This window comes from Xenopus laevis, chromosome 1L (genome assembly GCF_017654675.1).
Source record: "Xenopus laevis strain J_2021 chromosome 1L, Xenopus_laevis_v10.1, whole genome shotgun sequence".
Classification (NCBI taxonomy): domain Eukaryota; kingdom Metazoa; phylum Chordata; class Amphibia; order Anura; family Pipidae; genus Xenopus; species Xenopus laevis.
The window spans coordinates 140,166,408-140,181,860 of record NC_054371.1 but is presented as its reverse complement, the minus strand read 5'-3'; the positions used below and the strand labels follow the sequence as shown (position 1 = coordinate 140,181,860).

General features: G+C 39.7%; 1 protein-coding gene across 2 annotated transcripts in view; it reads right to left on the bottom strand.

Moving 5' to 3' along the window:
* fam189a2.L (family with sequence similarity 189 member A2 L homeolog) overlaps positions 1 to 7,321 on the bottom strand; it is a 38,630-nt gene extending 31,309 nt beyond the window's left edge. For both annotated transcript variants that reach the window (XM_018258714.2, XM_041564199.1), the window contains exon 1: positions 6,450 to 7,321. In XM_018258714.2, the coding sequence (XP_018114203.1) occupies positions 6,450 to 6,821 (372 nt within the window). In that variant the 5' untranslated portion in view covers positions 6,822 to 7,321. The remainder of the gene's footprint in view (positions 1 to 6,449) is intronic.
* Between the last annotated feature and the right edge of the window lie 8,132 nt (positions 7,322 to 15,453).

Below are 15,453 nucleotides of genomic sequence, written 5' to 3'. Positions count from 1 at the left end.
AAAGGGGTTGACCTACACTGTTTTTAACCATCAAGACCAGGTATTGCAAATGAATGAATTCACTGTATTGTCTCACTGTGCTTGATCCTCCTCTGTGTTATAAGCAGTTAAATACCTAGAATAGAGGATGACAGGCAACGTCAAGTTGTTTCACTGGGATGTTTGTGAATATCTAAATGTATGGCTTGTGGCACATTACCCATAAATGCCATTTACTTTTTTTAAACAAAGAACCATCCAGAATCAACCATCCACAGAACAAAACACAAATTTTTAGAGATTTGTGGAAAAAAAATAGACATTCCAATTAGTAAATAGGCCCCTTAGATGCAGGCACCTGTCTGTAGCATTATGCATTTCGATGACATTAATTCCAGAAGTGTCAGACAGAGATGGCTGCACAGAGTACTGCTGCTGTACTATTTGTTTTTTTTATGGAAGCACATCTAGACCAAGTCACATCCATATAATAAACTACTCTTTTATTAAAATCTATTTAATACTTGACTAGCATGACAAGTGGATTGAGAAGAAATGATCCCTAACATACTGAACCTGATCTACATTGTGCTTTCTACCACTATCAATAGAAGAGCCTGTGGTCTAACCATCTCCCTTGGCTGTACCGGGCTAAATAAAATTGGCAATGCTCTACCTGGTGCTGTGGGTACACACTGGTATGCCCTAGTCTGGGTGAGTGTTGGCCTCAATAGTGCTACACAAAAGGAAGTTTAAAACCAATGCATATTCCTTATTACTTTTTTTTGTTAAAGGGGTTGGTCACCTTCCAAACACTTTTTTAGTTCAGTTGTTTTAAGAATTTTCCCCACAAATAAAACTTATAAATTGCTTTCCATTTTTAATTTTTTACTGTTTTTCCAAAATCCAAGTTTAAAGGGGAACTCCACAAAAACATAACTTATGCTTTTTGAAAAGTAAACATAATTTCAAGCAACTTTGCAATATACATAAATTAAAAAATATGCAGACCTTTCATGATTCTAATGGTTTCTGACAGTTCCCTAAGCCTAGCCCCCTGCTGATCTTTCTGACTACTTTGCTGAGCTGGCTGACTACTGTTACTTTGTATTAACAGCCAGCTATCCTCAGTCTGCATCCTCCAAACCCCACAATTCCCTGCACACGTGACTTCAATAAGGAAAGGAACGTCACAGTGCAATGCATTGTGGGTTATGTAGTTCCTGCATGCTGTCTGTAAGCTGTGGAGAAGTTGTTACAATTTGTAACATCGGTGTTTAAAGTCCCTCGTTCCCTTCCTGGATTTCAAATGATGCAGAAAGAGAAGAACTGTTAAACTGCTGGATTTCAGCATAGAAAATGGCATTTATTCATACTTTTTGAAGAAACAGTGATGGGTATATTAGGAGTTTCTGTGTTATGTGGGCCTCTTTATCAAATTTTGGTTTGAAAGCCAGAGTGCCCCTTTAATGTTCCTGTCCATGGTGTTTCAGTCTGGCAGCTCAATACTTCAAGTGCAGACTCTGAACTGTTACAATTTTGCAAAAATTAGTTGATATATTTTTCAAGAGCTTCTCTGGAGTATTAGCAACTATTGTATCAATTATATCAGCCTTTAAAAAAACTCAGGGATTCTGCTCAACAGGATAAGAAATGTATCAACTAAATGTATCAATTTAGAACTATCGGTGACCAATCCCCCCCCATCCCAAAACTGCTTTAGAAGGTGAGAAATTTGACTTTACACTTCAATATTAGAATGGTCACACATAGAAAACAGAAAATAATTGGAAAAAGTCTTTATTTCTGGCGAACTATCTGAAACCAACTGAACTGAAACATGTTGGAAGGTGAACAACCCCTTTAAAGGGATTGTTCATCTTTTATTACCTATTAGTATGATGAAGAGAGTGATATTCTGAGACAATATGCAATTGGTTTTAATTTTTTTTATTATTTGTGGTTTTTGAGTTAGAGGTCCAAATTACCATAGCAACTATGCCCTGATTTGAAGAAAAGACTGGAATACTTATAGGAGCAGGGCCGTATATATATATATATATATATATATATATATATATATATATATATATATATATATGATATCAGGCACAACATGCTCGTGACATCATTCCACACGTTGAGGGCACAGTATGGTCTATGGTGGCACTGGACATAAATACATCCCTGAATGGGAGAGGGCCTAAATAGAAAGATGAGTAATAAAAAGTAACGACCCCCATTTGAAAACTGCAAAAGAGTCAGAAGAAGGCAAGTAATTAAACTATAAAAAAAGGAAATAATGAAAGCCAACTGAAAACTTAGTAGAAGGCTTAGAATTAGCCATTCTATAACATACTAAAAAAGTAAAGGTGAACCACGTTTAACGACAGAATAGCTGAATATGATGTCACTTTAATTCAGTGATGTGAGACCTGAGAGTATCCAGATATGCTGCCAATGCTTGACATACACCAGGGTACTCATCTATCTTATCAGCAGTAGTGTCCCAAAGTACATTTTCCACTAAAAAGGGGGTGGGGGCCAAAAGCTGGAAAGTCAGAAGTGGTATCAATGCAGCAAAACTGTTTGAATAGTCTAATTCTGAAAGGCAGATGCAGATCCATGACACCTGACAAACCTGTTGATGAGCAATGCTGAACTACCGTAAGAGTTGCTTGTGTGTATTTATAGCCCATAGTTTACTGTTCCTTTCACTCTCTGTTCCCATTAAATTATTGTAAAACTATTGTGCAAATACATTTCTTGTGAGCTCTGTTCTGTGTCCCACAATTAGTTTTTTGCACAAAGGTAACATTTCTCTATGTTTTTTTTTATTTTTTGTTTTTTTAAATATATGCCTTTATTTAAGATTTCACATGTCATAAGAGGTATTCTTATAGCTTTAGACATTGTGAACGCAGTTTCAGTAAAGCTAATTTGAAGAGTATGGGTCATATTTATTACACTGCGTAAAACGAAATTTGCCAAAAAAATGGTGTAAAAAGCCGTGTAAAATAAATGGCGGATTTATCAAGGTGTGTTTTATTTTACTCCATGCAAACAGCAGATTTTCCACCATTATTTTACATTGCTTCCGGAGAAGACTGGTGATGTGTGGTGAATTGTCTCGCTGTTTTTTACACCACATAATAAATTTGCCCCTTAGAGCCCATTTTTGCAGTCAACAATATAGTGGCAGGTTTCAGAGTTCTTAAAGAAATTATAGTATATTTGAAAGGTGGAGCAGTTGGCATACACATGGTGGGGTGTGCCATACTGCTGCACGGATAGGATAAAGGAAATCCCAAATTATTAACATGACAACACAAAAATAACTTACAACAATAAACTATGGATGCACCAAATCCAATATCCCCAATTCTGCACGAAAGATTTGGCCAAATACCGAACCGAATTCTAATTTACATATGCAAACTAGGGACAGGAAGGGAAAGAATGGGAAAAAAAAATGTTTACTTCCTTGTTTTTTGACAAAAAGTTTGTGATTTTCCTTCCCGCCCATAATTTGCATATGCAAATTAGGAATTGGTCTTAGACTACCTGTGCTCATTTCTTTTATCAACCCTAGACATTATCTAGAATAGTGTCTGCTATCAGTTCTTGAGTGGATCCTGGGAGGCAGCATCTGATAGATTCACTGTAGGGTTGTCCTAGCTAATAGTACAGGATTGGTACCCCGTAAGCTTTCCAGGTCATACCAAGTGGTATGCTTAAATGTGTCAATTTCTTTTCTTGCTATATAGCCTTCCTGGTTGCTGCAGCCAATTTCTTTCTCTCTGCTTTTTTAACCAAAATTAGCCTGTGATATAATGTAACATAACATAAAAATATAATGAAATATAATACAGGCATGGGATCCGTTATCCGGAAACCTGTTATCCAGAAAGTTCCGAATTACGGGATGGCTGTCTCACATAGACTCCATTATAATGAAATAATTTTAAATTTAAAAAGGGATTTCCTTTTTCTCTGTAATAATAAAACAGTATCTTGTACTTGATCCCAACTAAGATTTAATTAATCCTTATTGAAGGCTAAACAAGCCTATTGGGTTTATATGTATGTATGTATGTATGTATATTTTTATTTGTAAAGCGCTCCTTGAGGGCAAAGCACTGTACAGCAAACCAATAAATTAGTAGTAACAAACAAGGGGTCATTATTTAATGTTTAAATGATTTTTAGTAGATTTAAGACATAGAGATCTAAATTACGGAAAGATCCCTTATCAGGAAAACACCAGGTCCCGAGCATTCTGGATAATGGGTCCCATACCTGTATCAGTTTTGGTTATTACCTACCATTCAATATTTTTGGCCTTAAATCCATGACAGACCCTACTTGCCCTCTCAGTCCTAAACAGATCCTCCGGGGGGGTGGGGGGCCTTGTTATCTGTCAGAGAATACTTTCCCCAACTAAAATGAAACCTACAGTCCAAAGGAGCAGGTACAATAATTTAGGAAACACTAAGGCTACTTAAGTTTTTTGTAAACTAAACACCACTTGAAATGTCAAATGTAGAAGAAAAAAAGTTTAACAGGTTCATAAATGCTAAAATAAATAGTTTTTTTTTTAGTAAGAAAAGCCATCCTTTTATGGGCAAACCTGTATGGACGTCTTGCTGCATTGCACTAAAACTACTGCACACTTGCCATTGGTCTGTATTAACTACTATAGCCATACATTGTGTAGTTTTATATATGCCCTGTTGAGAAGCAACAGTTGCCTGATGGGTATATACCATGCCAGGAAAATGGAGAATACAACCTGATCTTCCTAGCTCATAGCTTTTAAGAACTGTATAGAGGTAGCAATTTTTGTAGACAGGCCCAATTAGTTTGGGCTGGTATTGTAGTATATCCAGGACCAACAGTTTACCTAGCTCCACTGATATTTCACTATAGCAGATATGTTATGGTTACACCTGCCCAGCATCTGAAGTGCACCTTCTACGTTTGACACCTCTACACAAGTTTAATTCTAAAATCAAGATGATCAATATGTGATTCTGATCATTCAGTGATACTTCCTAGGTAATGCAATAAAGCTCTAGGCACCTGCAGCAATCAATCAGCAGGTAGCATTTACTTATGAACAGTTTAAAAGCAAATTTTGCATTGGTTGGTATAGATTAACGCACCATGGCAAAATGAGTGCCTTTTATTACATGTGGGGGTTAGAAGCTCGGTTATACAAGGCACGGGCAACCTGCAGGGCAGAATCTCTTCAGCAGATTATGGAATTTATAATTCAAGCAGTTCTGAAGTGCCACAAAGTGGCCATGAATGTACTACACAAAAAGATCTGCTTGTTTAGACCATCCTTGTGAAAGTGCTGTTCAAGGGCACCATCGCGTATCATTTTTCAGCATGTAACTACTCAATACCATTCTTCTTCCTCTTTGCAGGAATTAGCAGCGGGAAATATTGATTAGCTGAAAGATAACATGAAAATCCAGTCTGCCGATTGCAGCTGAATGCTGACCTTGGGCTATAGTCTCCGACTCTAATAAATAAAACTGCAAAAGGGTGGTTAAAGAAATCACTGTATAGTAAAAAAAATACCAGCATTCCTATATTTTTGTGGTTTTTCCCCTATAAATAACATTGGCTAGGCCGGTAAAATTGCAGCCAGGTGGTAACCCTATCTACAACTACTATTTGTGCAGCAGGTACAGGCACCCTGATCCCTACAGATTCAAAGCATTTTGTAGTATTATTTCTGTAAATTAGGACATAAATGGACAAAGCGGACATTACTAGATCAAAGACATCTGAAGGGCAGTGGCGGGCCATTCCTAAAATAAGGGCCTCAAAATATTAGTAATGCAAACAAGTATGGGGAAAGAATATCAACAGGCGCAAAAACTGCTGCACAGGTGCCTTTATTCACGTGACGGTGAATAAAGACACCTGTGCAGCAGTTTTTGCGTCTGTTGGTATTCTTTCCCCATACTTGTTTGCATTACTGGATTTTGCTTTGGATGGAAGCAGGGGTTTGAGATACCTATAAGAATACATCCTAAAGGGTAACTATACCAGCTTTCTATATCCCAAAATATTAGTGTCCAGGGCCCCTCTGGAATCTTATGTCACCCCCCCCCCTTCAGTATGCATTGCTTTGTTACAAGGTTCTAAAAAGTATCACACTTGGTGTACTAAAGACCAACACTAACAGATCAGTTTTAATCTGTAAATGAACAAGTCACATCCAAGGGCAAACACATTATCGCCCCATCATTGGATTACAACTTTGGCATCAGAGTCCATTTGATAATGAAGTTAGTGTATAAGCTGCCTGACAGTCATAGGTGGCACTTAGCATCACAAGCAGCAAGCCTTTAGCTGTCAGAGGATGCTGGGAGTTGTTGTTCAGCAAGAGGAGCATGAACATGATGGAATGAGCACTGTGTGTCCCCCTGATGCCCAGGTGCTTCTGTACTTACCGAGGATCCAGCCCAGAAGGGACAAGAGCTCCTGATCTGGGGGGACTTGCTGAGAGAAAGGGCTCCGAAGCTGAGGGCCACAGTACAACAGCCCAGGATGAGCTGCAACAAGCCCAGGGAAAGTAGAGGTCTCCCCGGCAGGATAAGCCCGGACCCCGCCCGGCGCCTGGAAGATAAGGCAGGGGGTGGAGGAGGGGAGCAAAGCCCTTGGGATGCAGAACAACGAGGAGGCTGCAGTCCTCCGCGACTTCTGCGGGGTCGGTGATGCGACGGGTCTCCCCCCGGGGCAGAAGCAGAGGGGACATTGCCCATAGAAGTGGATAAACCCGCCATGGGGCAGCACGAGCCAGGGAGAAGCACCGGGAGGGACATCACTGGGGATCGGTCCGGGAGTAGAGAACCTGCGCCTCCATCCTCCTCAGCCTTGTAAGTCTTTCCCTAGACTGCCCCTCGGGTCTCCGCAGCCTTCCATAGGACTCGCACCCTGCGCTCTTTATCCCGCGGGCATGTCGGGGCTTCCCCCTCTCATTTCTGCCTCCCTCCCTCCTGCTTTCCCTGACTCCGGACTGTTGTTTCCACTGGGTTATCCGAGCTGGAAGTTTAAAATAACTCCAGTGATTAGTAGGAGGGGAGCAGCTCACAGTTACACCAGCGTTTCGCTTTCACATTTTTGGCAAAGGGACAAAATGGGCGGGAGTGGTGAGGAGAAAGCAGCACTTCCCCCGCCTGTAGGCGCTTCACTAGGAACTTTGTCAGAGCGAACCCTTTATAAAGCGGCCCTTACTTGAAAGGTCCAGTCACATGACTATAGAGTAAATACAATTGCCTTTCTACCTGCGACTATTATCCGTCTGTCCCGCGCCATTCCTGTTCAGTCACGGGGTATTTAGTCCTGCACCTTGGGCTTGTGGGCGGGGTCATGCAAATTGCCTCAGTTTAGGCATCTACGTTTCTTTCTTTCCAAAGCTACAGTGAATTTACAGATATGTCTATTGCTAAGAATAAATATACGTCTTCTATGTATTTATGTATAGGATTTGGCTTCAGTCCGTGGCCATCCGTGAAGAGATCCGCTTGTCTGGCGACATCGCCAAACGAGTGGATCTTACACCGACATGCCCACCAACTGCAGGGCTATATCGGGGTAGGCCGAACAATCAGATTACAACGAGTAGCAATGGGCTCCGACCAGGGGTGCTTCGCCAATGAGGCGAGTTGAGGCTGTCGCCTCAGGCGGCAGCACCCCACTAGGTACCAGGGGCAGCAAAAATTCTGCTCCTGGTACTTTAAGAGCGAATTTCTGGGGTAGGGGGGGCAGCAGCAACTGCTGCTGCCTCAGGCGGCGGAGGGGCCAGGATCGCCCCTGGCTCCGACGGGTCGGACCGCGGAAAAATGAAACCTTCAGGTGGCCATACATGGGCAGATAAAGCTGCCGATATCAGTCCTTTAGACCAATTCAGCAATTTAGCTGCCGTGTATGGGGGCTTCCAAAGGGTCTTCCCCACGATATCAATAGGGAAGGTTTCATTTTTCCAGCGACTGACCCGTTGGAGCCCATTGCTCCTCGTTGTGAACCAATTGTTTGGCCCTATGGCCGAATGTCCGGATTACCCAGATATAGCCCTGCCGTTGGTGGGTATATTGGTGAAAGATCCACTAGTTTGGCGATGTCGCCAGACAAGCGGATATCTTCATGTATGGCCAGCTTTCCTGATATCATGGCCAGATATCGATCGGGAAGATCCGTCAGAAGCCCCCATACACGGGCAGATAAATTGCCGAATTGGTCTAAAGGACTGATATCGGCAGCTTTATCTGCCTGTGTATGGCCACTTAGTCTCACTCCTAGCCCAACACACCCAAAACCTTAAAGTCATGTGACTTTAAAGGGCTGGACAACTGAAGCAAACTATTTTTTTGTACTTTGTTTATTTTTTAATATGCAAATTAGGGTCAGGTCCCAGCCTGATATTCGGCCAAATGTTTTGGCAAGGAATGAATCTATAATGGATGTGATGCTAATATAACCAGTGGAATGTCTCCTCTCCATTTGGTAGAAAATGTTTTTGACTGAAGTAAAAAAAAAAAATAAACATTTATATTTTCCCAGACACTGGCTATTTATTATCTTTATCATTTCTTTCTATAACCCCAGCAACACAGCTCTTTAGAATCATTTATCATAACAGTGGTTTTGGACTAATAATAAGATTACAGGTGATCAAAACAACAGCTCTTAGCAGTTCTTAGCATTTACATACATCACCCACAGGCCAATTATATTTAATGTAGAAGAAAAGGCAGCAACCCTATTCTGCTCACTTGAGCTTATTTAGTACATAGCAACTGAGGGTCATTTCTTTTTCTTACCGAGCATCAAGTTAAGGTGGCCATACATGGAGAGATCCGCTCGTTTGGCGATGTCACCAAACGAGCGGATCTCCCTCCGATATGCCCACCTTGAGGTGGGCAATATCGGGCTGATCCGATCGTGGGCCCTAGGGCCCAACCATCAGATCCTAGCGAACGCGAACGGGCGGTCGGATAGCGGGACCACATCAAAGAACAGATGCGGTCGTGATCCTACGGGATTTTTAGTCCCATCCGATCGAGATCTGGCCAACTTTCGGCCAGATCTCGATCGGGGAAGCCCGTCGGGGGCCCCCATACACGGGCCAATAAGCTGCCGACTCGGTCTGTCGGCAGCTTTTATCGGCCCGTGTATGGCCACCTTTATTCTAGTTTGAATGGTCTGAACAGAGCTATCACTTGTCAGGCCTACTTGCTTGAAATAGAAATAGTACCCTTCATTCTTATAGGTATTCTATGTGGGTTCTGGCAAATGCCAGAGTGGCTGCTATAAGGTGCCATAGAAAGTCAGTATTTAGTGGGCTGGTGGGGACTGTTTGGGCCTCTGTATGGGCTGATTGGGTCTCTGTGTACCTGAAATGCCAGGTCCTATTTTGACTCTTAGTCCAGACGTGGTGCCCATCATGCTTCCAGACCACTTGGCACACATTAAAGCGATACTGACATAAAAAAAAACTATAGTCAACTACAAGAGGTCCTCTGCACTCAACCCATTATCAATATATTTAAGACAAAGACATTTTGTGCATACTGCTACTAAAAAATGCCTTACCCTTTAAACAACACAGGGATTGTTTGTCCATATATTGCAATATATTTAAGCTGGCCAACTACGTCAAAGTCATCCCATATCTGGCCAGTCCTACGCTTAATTTTCATCTGATTCATTAAGAATTCAATTGCTTAATTATACATTTTACAAAGGGACTAAGTTTTACCTGCAACTTACTAGCTGCTTTCAAAGTAAAACTCCCAAACTTGGCTGCCCTTTTATTAGACACCAGTGGGATCACCTGACTATAGCTGGGAAGGGTGGGAGCTACAACATGGAGCTGGTCACTGCTCCTGTATAACTATAACAAACAAGGGAAAGTTGAAAGCAGCTAGTAAGTTGCAGGTAAAACTTAGTCCCTTTGTAAAATGTATAATTAAGCAATTGAATTCTTAATGAATCAGATGAAAATTAAGCGTAGGACTGGCCAGATATGGGATGACTTTGACGTAGTTGGCCAGCTTAAATATATTGCAATATATGGACAAACAATCCCTGTGTTGTTTAAAGGGTAAGGCATTTTTTAGTAGCAGTATGCACAAAATGTCTTTGTCTTAAATATATTGATAATGGGTTAAGTGCAGAGGACTCTTGTATTTGTCTATATGTATTTTGTGGTCACACCCTCATTGCACCCCCGCCTAATGGTTTTTAAAAAATAGTGGTGAGCACAACTTTCCCTTGTTTGTTATAAAAAAAAAAACTACTCACCACTAAAAATATTCATGTACATTATAAGCTGCCTATTGGTCATAGTAATAATTTTTGATGATAGATCTGCTTTCATAAGTAATTGTTACTTGGCATTCCTAAATCTGACTGTCCCTTCTTAACCTGTCAGAGTGTCTAATGCTAAAGGACTACTGCTGCACAAATATGGCAGCTCCTCATAGAGGAACATGGGGGATCAGATAGGAAGCATCAGGCAAATACTTTTAAGGCAGAATTATTAAGAGCATGCAAAGACCATGTTATGATAGATGTAACAAGTAAAATTGTTTGTGTCAATATTTCTTTAAACACAGGGGTATGATATATATAAGTATGCTTTTGGCATGGTGGAAATGGATAACCTATGCCATAACAATGCAGCATGCACTACTTCTCTGCATTTAGAGACTGGAGCATCGAGTATGTTGTTTGGCACATTTAGTCAGTGGCTTAAAGGACCAGTAACATCAAAAAATGTAATTTTAATATAATGCAGTGTTGCCCTACACTGGTAAAACTGCTGTGTTTGCTTCTGAAACACCATATGTTATCTGTTATCCATCATTTAACCTGTGCCATATAGCCTTTTTTTTTTCCGCCATTGTTACTCATCAGTTTGTTTATATGAACTATAGTAGTGTTTCTGAAGCAAACGGATCAGTTTTACCAGTGCAGGGCAACAGTACATGATATTTTCATTTCTTTAAAAACAGAGGGGTACAGAGGGCAGGTAGAGCAACTGCTATGAGGCCTGTCCCCCCATGCGGCCTGCTTGTATGTGCAGTGGCAATGTTGCAAGGAGTTGAGCCATGGTAAGGAGGATGGGCTTGAGGCAGCACAAAATTTGCATCGGACCTTCAGAACACTTTACTGCATTCAGTATAGAGCTTTGCCTACCAAGTATTTTGTTTGTTAGTCAGATGATATATTTCATATTAAAATTATGTCATACAGAGAAGTAAATACCTAAATGTCTTGGAGAGCTACACCTGCAGGCCTCCTCCTCTTATATAATCGGTTGCCTACGTAAAAATTGATGGTAAGTGATCACAGACAGCTATTGTTTGAGACTCGACTGCACTTGATACCTAGATGTACACCCCTAGATACTAGTTATGTAGATCCAGCTTGGCTGTTGCTTAGACACTTTGGTCATTTCCAGTGTGGCAAAATACATAATAATACTTACAATCTCCCAGCTGACCTGCAGTTGGAGAAGGCAAAACCAATCCTAATTCACAGATCTTTCTTGGTCACTCTCCTAAAAACAGGCAGCAAGGAAGAAAGATTTTTATTTGAAGCACTCTCTTAAGGGAGTTTTTAAATCTCAATATGCAGAATTATAATGCATTCCTGTTTAAATATCAGTTGGTCACATGACAAAGAAAACTGCATCTGGCAGATATTCATAGATATACAGGACATGACAGGACTGAAAGTGTGAAATGTATACAAATGTCTTTTATCATAAATAATGTACTGTTAAGGTAACAGCAGACCACCCTTTCCTTGTCTTTAAATGTTTCAGGCAATGGCATTACAATAGCAAGGTAATAGCCTTCCAGATAAACATATATATATATATATATATATATATATATATATATATATATATATATATATATATATATATATATATATATAATGTGCATTTGCACACTACTACTCTCAGCAAAACCTTAGTTATAACAATGAGCAGAAGTAACACTTTTAATCATAGGAGAATAAGTTACTTATTCCATGTACATACAGTCATATGGATATCAGGTTTGATTTCATTGTATTTCAGGTTGCTTGAACGAGGACACTTCAGCTTTCTGGAAAAGGAGACTCTCTGCTATAACTATGTCAAAGTTGAATTGTAAGATTATTGCTTTATATTACTTAAAGGGATTGTTCACCTTAAAATGAAATTTTAGTATGATGTAGAGAGTCATATTCTGAGACAACTTGCAACTGGTTTTCTTTTTTTATTATTTGTGGTTTTTGAGTTATTTCGTTTTTTATTCAGCAGCTCTCCAGTTTGCAATTTCGGCAAATTACCCTGACAACCATGTATTGATTTGAATAAGAGACTGGAATCTGAATAGGAGAGGTTCTGGATAAAAAGATAAGTAATAAAAAGTAGTAATGACTATAAATGTGTAGCCTTACAGATCATTTGTTTTTAGATCGGGCCAGTGGCACTCATTTAAAAGTTGGAAAGAAAAGGGCAAATAATTCCAAAACTATAAAAAATTAACTGAAAAATTGCTTAGTCATTCTATAACATACTAAAAAGAAAAAGGCAAATAATTCCAAAAATATAAAAAATCAACTGAAAATTAGCTTATTCATTCTATAACATACTAAAAGTTAACTTAAAGTTGGACAACCCCTTTATGGAGAACTATATTGTTCTAAAGCAAAATGTAACCAACTGTTAATTTAAATATAATTTATATAAGTAATGAAAGAGTCTTAACAAACTGACAGATACAGTAGATATAGTAAATATTGCTCTTTTACATCTTATACTGCAGGCCACCATTTTGTGATGCTTTGTGCTTTATGATCCTCACTGGCCACCTGACAGGAAGATGGGCGAGAGTGCAATGATGCAAGCTATTAGAAAAATATATTTCCTTTAAAAAAGGCTTTATTTATATGAAAAAGTGTTTTCCACGAGGGTTGTTTTATGTGATATATTTTTAGAGAAGCCCTAAAAGTAGAAATAAAATCTTGTGGCCATTTTTAATCATAAAAAAAACCCTTTTATTTCAATGTTTCATAATTATTATGCATGGTACTTCAACATTTCATTCAATCATTCATTGTAAAGTGCTGCTTACATTGCTGGCTCTATATAAATATATAAGGAATTGATCACAATTAGTGATTTCAAAATTTAACTTGGTCATTTTTATTTATACAGTACATTCCAACGTATGCATTAAACTGGTATAGCCCCCATTCACCGCCAATTTCCATTTTTGAGTCTATGTGAAATGCTGTCTGTCAGTATTCATTTTCTAAATTGGGCACCATTTGCCAGAGCACTTGGCAGGAGACAGAGAGACACGTTCCTTCAGCTAGCTTTGTTGAGGAATTAGAGAGAAACATGCCAGAAGACTATCACTTTAATAACCAAACTTGGATGTGAAGGCAAATCATCACTTTCTCGCCAGCACAAGCCTGGAATGACGTCACTGTTGTCTCTAATCCTGGGAAAGCATCTACTTGTTCTTACAAATACAATGCTCGGCTGCAGCCTGTTCGTCTGCTTCATTGCAAAAGACATAAAGGCAGAAAAAAGGAAAATGAAAAGAAATGATTCTACCTTTATAGTACAAATGAGAAAGGCAGCATTATTTTAATAAACAGGCAAAAAAGGACATTTGCCCACCAGGACAGGGGGAGCACAGTCAGGCTTTTCATCTGCTATATATTGGGGATGTTTCAACTGAAAGACCTAAACAGTTTCTTTTTTTTTTATAACTTTAACTTCCTCTTGAAACAAAGGTTTCTTGTGATGTCCCAGCAATGAGCACACATTTAGGAGGTATAAGAGTTACTCCCTTTATTGCCTATTTAAATATAAAGGGGATGTATAACTCCTTGTCCAACAAATCACAAAAATTCTAAGGCTTTTGCTAATTCTTTAGAAGTGACTTCATGTTTGGTTCTTGTAGATTACCAGTGCACAGATAATCCTCACGCAGAATGGAATCCTGCTAACAAAAAAGTTGCAACAAAGGGAATACTGGTAATCTTTTTATCATCAAGACCCAAACACATAGTAGCTACCTTTTCAAAAAAATACTGTATGCTCAGCACCAACCCTATTTACAGTATATGCTGCCACTTTAAGTTCCCCTGCTTGAGGGTTGGTTGCAGGGGGCCACCAATGTGATTTTACCCTGGTCCCCAGGAAAAGGGGTTTCATTTGATAGTTTTGTAGAAAACTGTGATTTACATATGCAATTTTTTTATCTCCCTAATTAATGTTAAATCACTAGGGATAGGCATTTTTTAGGCACCCACCAGTGACTACAATCACTAACCTTTTATCTTAGGCCCAACATGCCATTCTTTAAAAACAAATTAGCCTGGGGTACTTTCATACAGATCACGGGACCACCATGTTTTCACTGGTCCAAACAGCCCCGGATTTGTGGAAAGGCCACATAGGCCTGGGCCTAGGGCGGCAGATTTTTACGGGGGGCGGCGTCCTACCCAACCACACCCGCATTGGTTCAAAAGCACTGGGGATTTGCAGGAGATGAAATAGTTTTTAAAATTTCCTGTGCACCAATACCCAGTACTCTGGACCCAATGCTGAAAATTTGCTCATGTGCACAAAGGAAGGGGAGGGGATGGGGGTGATGAACAGCAGCAGGCCTTGTGGCGCATGCTATGTGAATCTGGCCCTGGGTCCAAAGTATTCCTTGTGCTGATTTAAGCTGGGTATGTGTGTGGTACAGTAAGCTTCCAAGAAATACTATACTGTGTTGGGTAAAAAGCTTTTGGATGCCTAAAAAATTGGCACCACTCAAATGACTTTCCTTCTTTTTTATGGCTACACAGCAGGTTTTTCTTAATATATGAACTATATCCAAGCCTCTGAAGCAAACAAAGCGTTTTTACTAGTAATAAAGGGTAAAAATGTGTTCCATTTAAATGGATAAAAAGTAGTTATTAGGTGGTGTTGGTTCTTTAATATTTTTTTTTTTGCTTCATAGGTGTGCCATCTTTGCTGCGGGTTAAAACAGGGCAGAGAGGGAGAACTGATGATACTGTGGGTGAATGTTGGGGGTGGGGTTATTACATCACTCGGATGTGATTATGTTGACTTCTGACCCATTTTCAGAATATTGAAAGCTGGGCAGAAAGTTTTGTCCAGTTCAAAGCCAAATGGTTGCCAATCATAGAGCCGCACTGGCTTCTGGGTAGGGAGAAGATCTGACGGCCAATTTTATATCTTGCAATGACTAAACATGGAGTAGATTCAATTTCCCTGTTTGTCCTGTTTAGCACAAAAAATTGTAAAAAATTTAGATTTTTCCTAATTAAAACAATAGGCAAAAAGTATGCTTGGCACAAGACCTATCAACAGACAGCAAAGTCTGAGTGCACTTTACGTGTTATTTTTCTTTGTTTGTGCCCCATAAC